The sequence below is a fragment of the Tubulanus polymorphus genome, chromosome 5, assembly GCF_964204645.1.
Source record: "Tubulanus polymorphus chromosome 5, tnTubPoly1.2, whole genome shotgun sequence".
NCBI classification, from domain to species: domain Eukaryota; kingdom Metazoa; phylum Nemertea; class Palaeonemertea; order Tubulaniformes; family Tubulanidae; genus Tubulanus; species Tubulanus polymorphus.
In genome coordinates this window covers 15,547,755-15,565,842 of record NC_134029.1, presented here as the reverse complement: position 1 = coordinate 15,565,842, position 18,088 = coordinate 15,547,755, and the positions used below count along the sequence as shown (strand labels likewise).

The 18,088-nt window shown below is 34.5% G+C and overlaps 1 protein-coding gene across 1 annotated transcript in view; it reads right to left on the bottom strand.

Moving 5' to 3' along the window:
* LOC141906266 (fibrillin-3-like) overlaps positions 1–18,088 on the bottom strand; it is a 769,611-nt gene that overhangs the window by 272,786 nt on the left and 478,737 nt on the right. The window contains exons 42-44 of the mRNA XM_074795508.1: positions 11,871–12,020; positions 11,403–11,576; positions 2,200–2,328 (exon numbers count right to left, since the gene is read on the bottom strand). Coding sequence (XP_074651609.1) covers positions 2,200–2,328; positions 11,403–11,576; positions 11,871–12,020 — 453 coding nt within the window. The remainder of the gene's footprint in view (positions 1–2,199; positions 2,329–11,402; positions 11,577–11,870; positions 12,021–18,088) is intronic.

Here is an 18,088-nt window from a genome sequence, read left to right as displayed (position 1 = left end):
GAACTGCAATTGAAACCAGCATGTTGTTGTCATGTAATTGCGGCGTGCTTTGCGTTGCATAATCTAGCCATAGAATTTGGAGAACCTGACATAGAATATGAACCACAACAACAAATTCCGATTTGGTTGGAGCCGTATGAAGGACGAGATATTGGCAATGCTGTGAGGAATCATATTGTGCAGACTTTTTCATATAACTGGTGCGTTTTGCGTTTGGATTTCTAAAGAAAACAAGAAAGCTCATATCCGTTAAATATAATCTATTCATGTAATTAAACTCATTGAAAAATGTCGAAAAAGACAAATATCTGAAAATCATTAAACATATAAACTTTGAACGGATGAATTTCGGAAGCCTGTTGGCTGGTTAAAATAAGACAAACATGTATCTTATTTGTTAAATCATTGTTCATTAACAACTTTTACGCCATTCTGCTGCTGCAGTAAATATATTTCCAAAATAATCTTTTCATTTTGAAGTTCCAAGTTGGTTTTTGTCAAGCGCAATCTTTCACTATCTAATTTCAGATTTTCGTATTGAACCCGCCGAATCATATCCTGAGTTACACGGATTTGCTGAGGAATCTTTGGTTTGTTCGAAGTGGCCTCCATATCTGTAAATGAAATCTTATTATAACCGTTACAATAAATATTACATGTTTATCGATAAGGCATTTATTGTATATTTCATTTTTTCGTTTATGAACGACATGACATTTCGTACCTTCCTTGCAGTCATTTGATGTTGTGGCGTCACTTATTTTAGACACATTCGTGAGTTGCTGAGGTACTGTGAAAGGGAATCAAGATTGAAATATTTGAATTGATCCATTCATGGAACAAAGCAAAAGCTGGTAGATTTTGCATAGTATTCATGTGACAATCGCATATTACATAAGAAAGAATATAATATGCAATACAATAGATACAATCAGCTAGGCCTACCTTCAGTTAAGATTGGTCTTTCATCAATTTCTGGTTGTTTCGAAATTGTAGCTGTAGGCGGTAGACTGGTAATAGTAGACCTACTGTCAAAGCCTGAAATGTAAGAATAAAATATATGCAGGCCTACCTGCGGACTACTACAAATAACTGCAGTTTAAATAATTCGGCCTTCAAGATATAAAACTGTCAAAACTGTATATTGCTGTTTTAAATTTAATGATTCTTTGAGGGCGTCATTAAGAAAACAATGGGTTAATTTTTGTTTATCAAACTTACGATCTGTTTCTATACCGGTATCGATTCCATGAAAAGAAGGACAGTCTTCAAAAATAACCAAAATTACTTCATCCGTGTCGTTTAATGTCACTGTGGGTGGGCCACCTCCTGTTTTCTTTATATCGTTTTTCGTAAGCGACAAACTTTTTTTGCGCCTGAAACGCAGTGCTTCCATTTATCTTTCACCTCACTAACAGTCCTTTCGCAGATACCTTAGACTATTAATTTTAGCGACAATTGACTCCCAGAACTTCTGTTTCTTGATATTCGTTACAGTGTTTGTTAGTTTTGAAAATAGTACATCTTCATTAGCCTTCACAATTTCAGTTAGAATAACACGCTCACTCGAAGTAAAATTAGCTTTTCGTTTCCTTTTTAGGTTAGAATTCTTGTCCTCAGAAAATTTATCCATTGTGTGTCTGTGACTGTCGGACTTAAATTGTGGTCTTGTACAGAGACATAGGAACAAAATATTGATTTCTTTTTCATTGTTATGGTTGCACGGTTACTGATGGCAATACTACATCCATATATGTGACATAAGATATACAAAATATATTAAAACACCACTGTGTAGCCTCAGTGATCCTGTGATGTTGAAGAAATCCTATAAGTTAGTTCTTGAAGTGAGAGATTAGGCTGAAATGTCGGCCATTTTCTTATTTTTATCACTGGGATAAATGATCTTATCCCGGTGATAGTTATCACTGGGGTAAAATGCTTTGAAAAACGAGAAGTTATCCCTGTGATAACAATCACCGGGATAGTTAAATTTAACACTGGAATAGTCTTATCAAAGGGAAAACTTAACACCGCTTCGAAAAACGCAGGCCTGATCAATTAGCGATATCAATCGTGACGAAAATCTACCACCAAGAATTAACCTTGTCAATGTAGATGTATATAATGTATTATGAATATATTCGGTGGAATATCATGTTTAAACAGTCAGCATCATGATGCGCCTAGTAATTTTACCTCTGCACGAAGAGCGATCTGGTTGTAAGTCGTAACCATTCGGACACTTGCATCTATAACGACCAGGTTCGTTTACACAAATGGCATTACCCACACAATTATTCCTCCCAGTGCGGCATTCATCATCATCTGAAAATTCAGAAAGAATTGATTGCAGCAATCAATGCGGAGACCGTAACCTAGAGACATTTTAGCCTCAAATCACTATCACTTAGACGTTAATAACATGTGATAGATCTATGTTAACCCTACTTAAGTGATTGTCGACGTCTGATATGAACAACAATGATGAAATAACACAAAGATTTCAATGCCACCTGAATACGACCGGTTCGGGTCGTACCTGGTCTTGTCGGTGCCATCTTCTTAAAACCGTTTTACCTAAAAAGTGGTTTAAAACCAAGCATGTTTTCCCCGTTATGTCTTCTGAAAATTCTTCCTTGGATGAGGGAGAGGGCAAACAAGATGTCCGCCATTAACGCATGGTAGACGAGTGAAAACGCTTATTATTTCTAATAGATGTATTTCACGTCGTACCAACCCCATTACAGATACCAAGATATCGCACATCATTTGATGTGTGTAGAGCGCTCACAAGATGTTCAAGGTGCCCGCTCTGACGGCCTTCTTGGGTGAGTGAATAGACTACTTTTGATAGATTTCATCTATCGAGCTATCCTATCCAACACTTCAACCAAAATCAAAAGAAATGATTGACTTGATGTGCGTTGGGCGCTAACAATATATTCAAGATATTCAATATTCAAAAAATGTTCTCCGTGCCGGCCACATTAAAGGAGCGAGAAAGCTCATTTTTTGATAGGTTTCATCCTTGGATCTACCCCTTTACACAAATCAAGTTATCGATAAATCGCATGTTATTTGATGTGTGTAGCGCTAACAAGAAATTGAAGATGTCTGCCGTGGTAGCCCGTGGAAGAGCGACAACGGTGTTTTTATAGGTTTTATCCATGAGCTTACCCCATTTGACAAACCAAGTTGAAAAGAAATCGTTTGTTATTTTATGTGAGTTGAGCACAACCAAGCAATTCAAGATGTCCACCGTGGCGATCGTATTGGATAAACGAAAAACTAATTTTCGATCGTTACATCCATGGGCCTACCCCACAAACAAAGTTTACAAGATATCGCAAATTATTTGATATGTGGAGAGCAGTGACGTGAAAATAAAGATGCGCGCTGTAATGATCATATTGGAAATGTGCCGTAGCTAACTACCCCATGGACCTTTGTGCATGATAGCAGTAATTGGAATATCAGGGGTTCAGATCAGAGGACGAGAGGACGACACACCACTCCTCACCACAAGTAATTTTTTCCCATAATAAATGGGAGATAGAAAAGCATTCTTAGCAACAATAAATAACGCAATAAAACCAGCAAAAAACAATTTGAAATAAAAAAGTTAGTCGATGTTACAAAAGAAATTGGACATAAAACATTGAAATTAGAAAAGATTAAAACTAAACATGGAGAGAAAGTATCAGCAAATTTAAGTTACTGTAATGTTAGTACAACGCGAGAATTTAAAGTATTTTTACCTGATAAATGGGTTTCATTAAGTACAGAGGAATTAAAAGATTTAGAAGGATTTAAAATAATTTACCATGGGCAAAATGAAGACGGGCATCATGATTTAGAAGTTGTTAAAAAATAAATTGATGATAAAATTAATTAAATATTAAGAATCCGAATTGACTTATCTGGACAATTTGATTGATCGAGGCGCTGACGAGAACGGTCGATAGCGTTGTGCTATATATAGTAGTACAGTGATTGTGTACCAGCTGCGCTCGGATAGATCGATGCAGTGAGGCACTAATGAAAACGGTTGATAGCGTGTTTGCTATATACAGGGGGAAGGTGACCGCGCTCATATGATCCAGGTTCATTTAATTTTTTAATGAATCAAATTTTTTTTTGCTTTTTTAAATCACTCATCACCACAAGTAATTTTTTCCCTAATAAATGGGAGACAGTGTTTACCAGACAGAAAAAAAATGATGTTAATGAAAATCGATATTATTGTAAATATTGTAAAAATACATTGATAAATCTAATAAAGCTCGGCATGAAAAAACTGCAAATCATAAAAAAATGTTATCGATTTTGAAACTCCAGAAAATTCCAATGAAAGAAAAGAACAATTAGAAAATATGAATGTGGATGAAATAAAATTTGAAGTTTGTAATGAATTTATAGCAAAAAGGATTATTTAACAGCAGTAAAATTCAAAAAGAACGTCAATGAAATTTAATAAACCTATATTCATTGGTTCAACTGTTTTAGAAATATCAAAATTATTAATGTATGATTTTTATTATAATGTTTTACAACCACTTTTTGGGGAAAAACATATTGAAATATTATATTTTGATTCTGGAATAGCTGATACCCCAATATTATTAAAATTCAATAACCAAATATTAATTAGAAGAATTTCAGAAATATTTCCAAAACAAAATGAACTTTATATTTCATATGGTGAAAAAGAATTAATACAAATAAATGGATTAATAGATGTTTGGACAAGAAATGGATGGAAAAAATTAAAGAATATTATTAGGCATAAAACAAATAAGAAAATCTATAGAGTTAGAACTAAATTAGGATTCGTTGATGTTTCTGAAGATCATAGTTTAATTAAACAAAATGGTGATGAAATAAAACCAACTGATATAAAAATTGGAGATGAATCATTACATAAAATAATTTTCCAAAGAATGAATTATATGTCAATTGATGAAATAATTGATAATATTCATAATATAGAACCTGAAACATTAGAAGAAAAAGAATATTTTATCAAAGGATTTGTCATGGGTGATGGTTCAGCAGGTGTGTATAATTATGTTTGGGGCAATAAATATTGTTGGTATGTATGCAATCAAGATTTGAAATTATTAGAAAGAATTAAAAAATGCTGTGAAGATGTTTATCCAAATAAAACATTTAGAATCATCAGCAGTTCATAGAATACTTGTGAATAATCCTAAAGATTTTGCTATAAAATATAATGATGAATTCTTTATTCATGCAATAGTTAAAAGTAATACCTCAACAAAAGAAAAGATAGTTCCAGATTATGTATTAAATGCAAAAGATAATTTCAGAAAATGGTTCTTCATTGGATTCTACGCAGCAGATGGTGCTAAAAAATTTCCGAGTTCTCCAGTAATAACATTTGCACAAAAAGGAAAAGTTGGTATATCAGGATTAAATATATTATGCAATTCATTAGGTTTTAATATGAATATTGGATTGATTAAATCTAAACCAAATTGTTTTATTCTAAGGCACACAGAAAAAGAAATAACTGAAGAAGTTAGAGATTTATTTGAAATATATAACCCAACAGATTATGTTTATGATTTAACAACTGGAGATGGAACATTTAACTGTGGAATTCCATTAATAGCGGTCAATACGGACGCCTACATACTTAAAATCAAGACAAATGACATAACAAAAGACTTAAAAACATTAAAACATCATTTTGATTTTAGCAATTATCCAAAACATCATGAATTATTTAGCAATGATAATAAGAAAATTCCTGGTAAATTAAAAGATGAACTGCGGGGTGATGAAATGATTGAATTTGTTGTGATAAGAAGTAAAATGTATAGTTATAGAACAAAAGATCATGAGGGTAAAAAATTAAAAGGAATAAAAAAGCATGTGGTTGACAAACATATAGAATTTCAAGATTATATAAAGTGTTTATAATAACTCAATTGTAATGAAACATAAAATGAATTGTTTAAGATCAGAAGATCACGAGATGTACATTCATGAAGATGAAAAAGCTAGCTTAAATCCATTCGACAATAAAAGATATATTTTAGGTGATGGAATAAAAACATCACCTTATGGCCATTAAAACAGAAAATCAATATCATCATACTCGAAATCACTATTGGCTTCTTCATTTTCATTGAATTGTTTAGGTTCTTCCATTTCATTTTTCTCATTTAAATAAAGTTCTATATTATTCCACATTTCATCTAGCTCTCTTTGTTTCTTTGTGTTCGTTAATTCATCAAATGGAATTATAATATCGATGTTTAAAAAATGTACAAACTTATTCAAACAGAATTCATAATTCAATGAATCTGTTATTTTATTATCCACATAATATTTTAATATGTTTGTGAATGATTCTTTTATATTTTCCATATCTTCTTTTGTTAATTTAGGTTTTTTATAATAATCGTTAAATAATAAATACAAATACATTTTCTTTTCTTTTGTGTTACATGTTGATGGAATAATTGGTTTTATTATATCTTTCTTAGTTATTTCACCATTTTTAATTTCTATCATTTTCATTTTTCAAGCCATTGCTTATCTTCTGGTGTATGATCTTCCATAGAAAATATCTTAAAAATTTCATCTAGATATTTTAATTTTGGTTCTATAAGAATATCTCTAGTTTTTCATCACCCCATAAATTTCTTTGCCATCCACATTCATTACAAAATATCACAGAATCTTCTTGTCTTAAGTACACATAAATACATCGTAGGCTTTTGTTTCTATCATATCTTGGCAATAGATCTTCATTAAGTTCTAGGTATTTTCTTACGTTTTCTTTATGTTTTATTGTTCTATTATGTAAATTTGAATTACTTGTTGTAATAATCAATTTACAATATTTGCAATAATAAGTTTTTCTTACTAATTCGTCTTATTGTTTTTCCAACTTTTCAAGTATTTCTTTATTATCTAGTAACGTTTTCTCGTATTTTACTTTTTCTAATATATTATTTTTTTCTTTCATTAAATTCTGCTTCAAATCTATTTTAAATTATTTCTATTTAAGAAATTTTATCTGTATGTGCTTTACGAAATTGATGATTCTCCCAATCTTCTATATTTTCAGGGCTATATTTTATTCGAAAAGGCTCACAGAAATGATCTTTTATATTATTCTTATCATAGAATAAGAAAGGTCTTTTCCAAATAATTTCTGGCTCAGTTTCAACAGAATTATTATTACTTTGGTTGTTATCAACATTAACCGTTGAATCATTAATTTTACACTTCTCTGAATGTTTTTAACATAATTTCATGAGAATAAATTATTACAATTTGGGCAGTTTATTTTAGGGGGTTTGTAATTTTTATCATGTTTTTTCATATGTCGAGCCATATTACTTTTTCTTTGAAGTTCACCACAAATTTTACATTCTATCTTGTCATCCATTTATATAGGAAAAATTTTATTAAAATTATTTTTAGTGGTTTGAGGTTTTGATTTTTTTGTGTTATAAATAATGGTTGAATTAAAAGAATGTAGAATATTTGTTGATTCTAGAAAACTTACAAACTATAAATCACATAATTTACTAGTACAATTAGATAGAGAATTTAAAAATTGTGTAGATTTAAATTTAGTAAATATAAGTTTATGTAATTCTTTTTATAATATATCGGATAAAAGTTTTGATCATAGATCCTTTTTAGTTTTTTATTAGAAGTAAATTTATTAAAATTATTCCCTCTCTTCTCCACAATCAATTTCAAAGTCAATTTTATGAATTTATTGCTCAGCGGGTCCGAGTCCAATAGTTTACGAGTCCGGCGTTCGCGTGTCTGACAGGTTTACGGGCATTTGTTTGTTACCTCTTTAATATTTTTGATTTCTTGTTATTCCGGTTATTTCATTTAAGTATATTGCTGATCAGTTCATGTAAACAAAAGCGTCAATAAACAGATTTTGAATTTATCAAGTTTAAATCAAGGTCGTTGAGTCGCGGAGGGCTACTAGAATTACGGTGCAGAATTACGTTCGTCTCAGAGAGAAAACAAACGACAGCAAAGTATCAGGTGATTATCGATAGCCTACTACGGTACACACAGTTGACAAACAGTGTTAGGCCTATGCCGGTTGGTGCGTACTGGGAATAAATATACTGGTTGGTCAGTTGGTTCGGTTGTGAAGTGTGGAAGCTAAGAAAGCCTACCGGTATTTATTTGTCTATAGGCCTATTATATAGTAGCCAATACCATTTTTTAAGTACGAAGTTGTTACGCGTACGTGAGTGTACGGTGATATCCACAGGTTAACCGTACAGGTTCCCTAAAAACGCCGTACGTGAGTTCCTATAGGAACTGCAGGGTGGATGAAATTTGATTTACGAATAGCCTAGCCTCACCTAACCCAAACTCTATTCTTTCACGCATGCGCGTTTGCAGATTAATCAAATTTCATCCACCCTGCAGTTACGTTCTCTGGCACCGTGGTGGGTAAATCACTGGACTACAACTGGATTTTTTTTGTTTGGTTTCGAATCCCAATATTGCAAGTCTGAGCGTCAACGTACTCACATACAGCTAACCTGTAGAAATCACCGACCAGTCACGTACAGGTAACAACAGCATTTTAAGTATTAAGTGAGTACGACAAGCCAACCATGCCTATGTACTACAAACACAACTTTTCTCCTCTCGTCGGCCCTACAGTGATGTTACTATAACTGGTGCAATTATAACATGGATAGGATTTGGTCAGGACTAGCCTAAAGTCTAATTCAGTCTTTGTACTAATTCACTCGATAGGCCTATTTTTAAAACAATACAGTGAAGTATTCACACGCAGAAAGGCTAATTGATTTGAGCCATGTGGTTAAATTTGGCCAGGCCTTCTCTGACCTGCTGACATGAATAGTCAAACCAAAACGTTCATGTGGTCACAGCTTGTATACCAGAAATCATTGTAGGCCTGTACATTTTGCTGTTCGTAGGTTTGGTATACCGATTTCTCCATACTTGACTGATAAGTGCTGCTGTACGCATTATACAATTGTTCCAATGGGAATAGGGCCTATTTATTGGGCTTATTATTTCCTGCTTTAGAATACTGAAATAAGCCCAACGTTCATTCAAATATCCAACATCGGTGAAAGTTTGATTACTGTATACATGTACTGTAGGTTTTGATGTTGTATGAATATTTTGCAGTTCAAATGGGTATGATGCTGATTCCAATGTCAAACGCATGAAGTTAGATGGTCAAGGACAGTCAACACCAAGATATCTCTCTTCGACCGATGTTGCACCATAGAAGATCTGATTCTTTCAACTCAAGGAAAGTGATTCAACACGATCGACATAACACCGGAATAGGTTTGCAGTAACTAACGGTTCATTTCATTTAGTCCTATGTACTTTTTAGCCAATTTGGATTTGATTGTAATTGAAACTCTGGAACTGTTAACAAAAGACAAGTTGAAAAAACAGAAGTTATGCTTGATTCTCATGTTCAAATTTAATTCAAATTCAAATTTATTTTATTACATCATATTTACAAAGCATATCATTGGTTCATACAGTAATAAAAATTAGGACAGAACAAATATTATTACAGAATTTCCAAAAAGGCAATGAATTTCTATAAGTAAATGAACATTATTTTTCTAATAACTCGGATCAAGAGTGACTCTCCTGTTTATTAGGAAACACACGCAACTAGTGGAATAGGTTTGATTTACACACATGTTGCAGGTATCAATTGTTTATCACTGTAGAATTTGTAATCCATAAAAGCCAAAATCAACATCGGCCGGAAACCCAGACCAAATCAATTCATAATTTATTGATTGAATCTACACTACGATATATGTATTTATTCAAATATTTCAATAAAAAATTAACTTCTTAAATCTATTCTAAATCATAATACGTTCTTATCTGTAAATTCACTCAATCTATCGACTCAGCAGGTGCTTAAGATGAGTTCTTAATAGGACAGATCCATTTTTAAGGATGGTGATAATACAGTATCATGATGTTTGAATGCCAAAATAAATGGCTGGTCAAATAAATTGATATTTGTGATTGTACGTCCGCGTATGTTCGGTTTCAAAGCTGAATCATATTTGACGTTTACACAGCATATTAGGTTCGAATCTGTCAATGCATTTTATTCTATGTATCGATATTTCAATTTACTACAATTCCCATCTTTGCAGAAAACCCGTCATCGCTGCTTGGCAGCTATATTTGTATATATGTTGTTTCATACCAGAGGTTGAAGGGTTGAGTGAGTAAAACATAAAAGATAAATTCGAGCGTGCGAGAATTTATTTCTTATTTTTATGAGCTCGACCTTTCGACCTCTGGTATGAAACAACATATAGGCCTATACAATTACTATGTTTTAAACACATCGTCTGGCGCACGTTTATAAGATACCCGAGTACACTAAACGGAATCGGACTCGACAATCTCTGAATTCTTCGGGACATTGGCAATCTCATTCTCATTTGCTCACATGCTATACTATATTTGTTTACTTATTTTTTCATATTGTAAAATAAAGTGCAATCCAATACAATGATGAAGTCAACCGCATATAAATGGACTTAATACATGAACAAATTCTAAGGACGCAGTGATTAACTGTTATTCAATATTCATGAAATTATTGTGATCAACTTCGATCGCCATTCGGTAATACAATGATAAAAACCTTTAGTCTAAATTCTGGATCTATTTTCATTCTGCGAACTAGCACTAAATCGCCAAGCGTTCAAAAGTGTACCCAATTTAAATTTCCTTGATGAATTTACCCGACGCTTAATCACAATTGTAACTTCGACTTGAGGGACAATGCAATTTGCTGTCGGTTACTAGCGTTTGTGACAGTTCATGATCGCTAGACAGAGAGATACTCATTTAAGTGAGCACTAATTTTTATATGAGTAGTTATTGACCTTATTTCCAGTGATGTAAATTAAAAAACATTACCCTGGGAACTTTAATTCCCTTCCAGTCTGGGTGACTTCCGCATTTAACTCTATCCAACCAAGGGAAAAACGATAATAGGTTTGAGCTCATAAAGTTTTCAAATACATTCCATCTAATGTTATTGCCTTAATAGCTCGTAGTTTCATCAGTTCAGTTACTACAGTGCAATTGCTTCTTTGAGTTCGGTATAAAGGTTTATATAAGTACAATATACCCCACTAAATTCGGAATGGGCCAACTCTACATAGTGAATTGCTATATTCGTTGAAAGTTGCATACTATTCAGTAACAACGCTACGGAATTATGTTAGATAGCTATTCGGCATGATTATAATTTTAGAGATGAAGCTCCATGGAATTTTTGAGCACTCGTAGAATCTGTTTGGCTAGGCATTATCATTTAGCAGATAAGTACCAATAAATCTTACCTTCACAGATAACGGTTTCCGGATCTAACGTAAAGCCATGTGGACACTGACAGCGGAAACTCCCGACCGTGTCAATACAATCACCATTTTTACAGAGTTCAGGTATGAGAACACATTCATTGATCGCATTGATCTCACCAAATGACTCACCACTGCACAATAGACCATGTTCAGCTGTAAATACATGAAAGTAGCTATTGAAATAGCCATTGTGTGAACGATTTCATTTAATTCTTATCGTTTGGTGGTATATGACATGCAATTCCGAATGCCAGTGACCAAACCCATCGTGTTTGTCACGGCGTCCGAGCATACCAACCGATACACATATCTTTTCATCTTAAAGAGGGATTCATATTTTCACTATGTAGATTGCTAGATTTAGTTTGATTCATTTTCAATTGGTATCCCTTAAAAGCTCACCACATCGAAGTACATAATCTGAAATGCCTTAATGATGATACTTGCCAGAACCTTTCAGTGGACATCTCACGCACGGATTGTCCCATGCTTTTCCAAGCGAACAACAACATGCCATTTTTGTGAGATTAGTTCCGATAGGATTGGTACAGGCAGATAGGCCAGTCACCTGTAAATAGCAGGCCGACTTACGCATATCTGTAAGAAAATAGAAATGAAATATTTTGGTAATTTGATAAACATGTATTTAAATCCTAAAAGGAAATATACGCATCTACGTATAAATACAGAAAATGTTCTTGTTTTTGGCACATATTTCAAGTAAACAAGTTTTTGGGTCTGACATTCTGGGTATCGTCGTTGAGTTTGCATGACCAGCAAAACTAGAGACTCTGGCCTAACGTATTTGTAAAATTTCTTGAGTTTGCCTCGCAAGCAGCCCAAAGGCCAAGCCTGTTACGTTTTGGTCAAAAGTCGTAAGTTGTCTCTCGTAGTTGATCCACGTAGGCTTGTGAGATATGTTTTTGTAGCCTGACGTTCTGGATATCTTCGAGAGGCTACAAAGTGGCGTTTTGGTCAAACGTCGTTGATCTACTTTGGAAGTGGACCAGAGATTAGTGGAATAGAAGATCTAGTAAATTTGAGCAAAGAGAAAAGAAGATAACAATGAGAAACAAAAAGTAGAAAGTAGATGAATATAAAAACAAATAGCCTGTCGGCTGATATAGCCCCGCTGTGTTTTGTTTACTTACGATCCCAAAACAAGGGGTTTATATCATTGTAGTCTTTCACCCAGATAGAACATCAAGAGAAAATTGAGAAGAGATCTAGCCCATAGATTATTGGTTCCAAGTTTTATATTGATTTGATAAAAACTATAGGACTAGTAGCGATTAATAGAAATAAGTATATGGTTGTCACAGGTCCTCTATCATGGAATACCCTTAATTTCGATATTATTTCCTCTAGTTCTATTGCTACATTCAAAAAACGTTTAAAAATAGTTTAATTGCTTCCTATTGATTATCAATGTTTCTCCTTTCTGACAATATAAACCCATTTCAGTATTCCATAGGAAAATATATTCAATATATCTGTACGCTAGTACTCAGAACATGTTTTCTTTTATTCTAACTTTATTCTAAGCTTTTTGTATCCTTGAATACACATATATATTGGCCAGGGCATTGCTTATGAAAAATCTTTTAATTCCTGAATTCAAGGTTATTATTTTACTTTATCTTTCTGAAATAATCATTTTGTAGTCAAATCAAGGCCAAATACTTCTGTTTACGGTCCATGTCCAAAATTCCGTAGGGTACAGGTAGACAGGAAAACTATTTCATATCTGGAAAATAATATTTTTCACAAAATGAAAAATATTTGAATAAAATTCATATGATATCACAAATCAGAGGGTGGCTAGTTTTTACAACCTTTTCCAATGTATGGCCGCGGAAGCTACGACACATACTGTTACCGTAATAAAAATGTAAGTAGATCGTTTTAAATCCTGGATTTTACCACTAAAATATTCAGACCTCCACCTATTAACTATAGTTTGCGGCAAAGTATTTTCAGGTCACAACATATTTTAAACTTGTTACAAACACTATCAAATGGAAAACACAGCGCTCATCTTTTGCTGATGAAATGTCAAACGTGCACGCGCCAGCAAGCAGTGTTACAGTATCACAATATAGTAGTGTATAGTGTAGTAGTACGAGCGTGTGTGTGCAACAGTCTAAACGATTTGCACTCAGCGCGTAAGTGGAGACCGTGTGAATGTTCGCTTGCACTTATATGTCAATCAAAACAATCACCGGGTATTAGAATGAGACAATACCTATGGCGCATATTTGAAATAATTATATTCTCACCAGCAATGAGCATTTGGAATTGAATTCGTACGTGTACGGCATCAAGTCGAAAGAAACGTTCGCCATTGTGGCTTTCTCATAATCATTTTAGTAACGCCGGAATACCCCGTATATACCAATGAATAGAGACAACCCCCCCGTTCGAGGTCATCATTGCAATTCTATATGCACCCCCCGCCCCCCGATCGAGGTCATCATTGCAATTCTATAAGACCTGAGAATTTTTCCACCAAAAAAAATTTTTCGTAGAATTTTAACAAAGTTGACCATGTCGAGAACCAATGAAACAAATGCACACATAAAAAACCGTACCGCGATTTTACATAATTGGCTCAATGCCAACTTCAATATCACTATTAATAGTAAACCAAAAATACAGGCAAGGTTTTATCGTTATTGATAAGTTGTTTCTTAAAATACTATAGATGTTGAGAGTAAAGGTTCAGTTGGGATGTAGTTTTTGAATCTAGTGAGATTCTTTCTAGTGGGATTTTATATGCTTGCATTTTTGCCATTTGCTTACGCATGTTTGCGTATCCTTTTCGTGGATCTGTCGTTCATTTGTCCTCGGTCGGCTCATGTTTCGTTTGACTTGTATACATTTTGTCCCTTTTGGTCGAGAGCATTCATTCCTGTCTTTGGCTGTACACCTATGTTTTAATTTTGAAGGGAGAATCTTATTTAAGTGTGAGAAAATAAGTATTTGTTGAAAACAGAGAGCAACACATGGGATAAGAGGAACGTAAAATGATAGGTTTTAATTTGGTTTAACGTTTTGTTTAATATTATATTATATCATGAGAGTGGATGTTGTAGTGTATTTGTAATTGTGCTACAGCACCATTAAGTTCTGCCACCGGTATTAGAGAGCTATTAAGATGGAGCTGAAGTTGGTTACCCTGATGCTGATGAATATCAGTCTTACGTCTAATCTTCGGATCTAATAGGCGACTCTACATTGGTGACGAGGTGGTAAACTGTTGCGGAAATAGATGAGGATACCAGTAAATATTGAATTTAACGCGGTAAGGCCATTGGAATTGAAAGAGAGCGACGTTACTAAGTTACTACTTGACGTTGGCAACACGTTAGAAAAAAAGAAGAATTCATTTGAGTTTCACGCGTGTGCGAATGGGGTAACAAATGCGGATAAGAAACTTGTCTCGTTGATGCATACTGCTGGGGAGGATGTACAGGAGATATTCGATACCATCCCCGACCCAAATCCACCAGTTCCAGTGACGACCCCGCCCACTCCGAGTGATGAATATCACAAAGCCATTCACATGCTAGATTGTTTCTATATACCAAATATCATTGTACCTTTTGAGAGACATTTATTCAGACGGATGAGCCAATAAGTCAACGAAAGTGCCTGCGATTTCATTCGGAATATTTCATTCGGATTTCAAACCGTTAAAAGTTTTACCTTATGGAGTTTAATATCAACGATTGGGAAACGGGACACAGATTTGAGCCGGCGGGCCATAATTTGAGCGATGGCCGGACGTAGCCCATTGGAAGTGGTATTATACAAAGGGTGGAAGGGTCCAGGCGTGGCTTGTTAGGGTTCTGTGTGGAGAAAGATATGACAGTGTCAGGTTCAGCTGCCGAGCTGCCGTCCGCATTATCAAGTGAACGAGCAGTTTAATTGAATCATTACCATATGGGTAATAGCAGCCTTTCGGGTTTCCTCTGTCTCATCTGACGCCTCGGGATATTTTTAAATGTTTTTTACTCTAGGTAATTTGATTTGATTAGTTTTCGAGTTGAGCGGAGAGGGTAGTGAGAATATTATATATTATTCTCACTACTTGGCGCTGTGGACTTATGCAAGTAGATAGTGTGGCTTTGGTTTAGGGAGGTCAGGCTGCGTTGCATACTTAGTTAATAGAACGGATTACTATGACGGAAATAATAACATTGGATCAATATATTGTTATGATAAAGAAGGATAATCTTTGGCCACTCATTTGTCAGCAGCATCACCATCTAACCCGTAAAGACAACCCTCCATGAGCTTGTTTGTGTCTGCCTTCTACAGACCGCTGGTTCCTTCCCCACATCTAAATTTATACAGTATGCCGCACAACGGGTGGTGAGAACGTTAACAACCCTCCGCGGCGAACATTTATGGAAACCAATGACGTTTCAATTCACCACAATTCTGAAACATGTCATGAGCTACAATTTCGGATTTGATTGCAGGAATTTAATACCTCTAACGGGGGTATCAATATGATATGAAAATGCTAAATCATTCACTGATCACCACCACTGGTGACCACATGAGAAAACCAACTAGAGGACCAAAGGTCCTGTGCTTTCGAGGTACAGCTTTTACAATATCGATTGAAACATATTGCATTGTTCATTCTACTACTCTTTAAATTATGTTGATCTGTTTGCTTTAACAACTACCCTGGGCACTACAGTGAGACTTGACGCCTCGAACAGTGGTAGGCAGGAACAAATACGTCCGATCGATTTGTTTTGCTTTAGAGTGAAATATGGGCGGTTATAGGAGTTATAAGTTATAAATTCATGTCATTTTTAATGATAAAGATTTTACCACAGCTTTATGAAGTCAAAGTTCAAATTATCAGTAAACGAAAGAGGGTTGCAATTTGTAATATACGCATAGATTCGTTCGCGGTTTGAAGAGTAACCGTGCCAGCTACATCGGCGTGTATTGCGAATCCAACGTAATTGCGTAAAATTCATCCGAATATTCATACGCACGTTTTGGCTCGATGAGAACGGCTTTGGGTGAATGCGACCAACGGCAAAAAGTCAATAAAATATTTTATATTACGTTTATTTAATGACGCTCAAAACGCTCAAAACTCAAATCTACAAATGAGAGGATAATAACATTATATTTTTGTGACAGCGTGTTAATCCTTCCCTTAATGATTTTAAAACTATATATCTGTTTTTGCAAATTGATGAAATATAATATACCAAAACAGTAACTTACTGGTAGTGCGATAAACACACTCAAACGTGGTGAACGGAAGATAAAATAAAAAACCCACTATTAACAAATTAAAAGAATTCTAAAATCGAGAATTTATTTATTTTATAACCAAAACCCCCACACGAAACCACAAAAACGAAAACTTTCAATATAGCCCAATATAGATTAAGAATACAAGTTTGGCAAGGAAAATGTGTTACTAACAGTCTATAGACTCCGTAGCAGGTGCGCGTAGCTCTGTTTGGTTGTTGCGATACAAAGGAAACCCCGTTAATGAGGAATCTCCAGACGCCGACTGTTGCCACGCAATATGTCTGCAGTAAATGAACAAAAGAACGCCACACTTCCATACAACTCGGCGATAATTTCGGTCTAACTCTAAAAATTAAAGGCTTTCGAGGACTTTGTCTTCCAACTTTTCAAATTTATAGACTCCCACTTCCTCTCCCAGCCCAAAACAAGGAATTTAAGACCACTACGGTACCGATCGCGTTGGTACAAGGTGCACGTACAAGCCAAGTGATGTAGTCATCCGCATATTAATTCAACTTGTGAAATAAATCATCCGATCGAATTATTGATAAAATGTTAATCAAAAATCTTCTTAATACTATTGTGATCAACTTCTATCACCATTCAACCCTATATAATGTGAAGTAATCTTGAATACAGAGTTGCCATATCCATTTTTGCAGCGCATTCAAGCCCATTAATCGGATCTTTCGTTAATACAATGACTGTAAAAATGGTGTGCTTTGGATTGCGGTAAACATATACGACACGCTTGTAATAGCTCTCGAGGAACGAGAAACTAACTACACTCAGTGAACATGGCATGGGCCACAAGTATGTAATTTATTGCAGTTTGAAAATATGCATAGGTACAAATAAAGTACACCACAACAGCACACTCAGACATATGAGGCTTTAATAAGAATGTTTGGCTGAGTTTTTTACTGGCTGCACAATTGAGGCTAAAAGCGATGTCAATGGGACATCTCATCAACTAAATAACGCATGTAAAGAAAACTCCGGATGGAGGCAAACTCACTTTGAAGTCGAAAGGTGTAATTTCTAACAGTGGTTATAAAACATGGACATTTCGAAATACATGTTTGGAAGATAAATTCTTTAATGTATTCGTCAGATTCGTAACCAGAGACGAGTAGACCAGTTAATTCGAATCAACTAGTATATTACAGGTTCATCTCGTATTTGAAATACAAACGCTGTTTAAACATGTTCGAATTAGCTTTTCTTTTCTGGGGAATTTAGCTGGCACTTGTTATCACGAAGCACTCTGTTTATTCTATTTCAGTGACACTGCGAAGGCCTAAACAACCCTGAAATGTAAACCCTGAAGGTAGAAATATAATATCAAATATAGCTGCAAGCAGCGATAACGG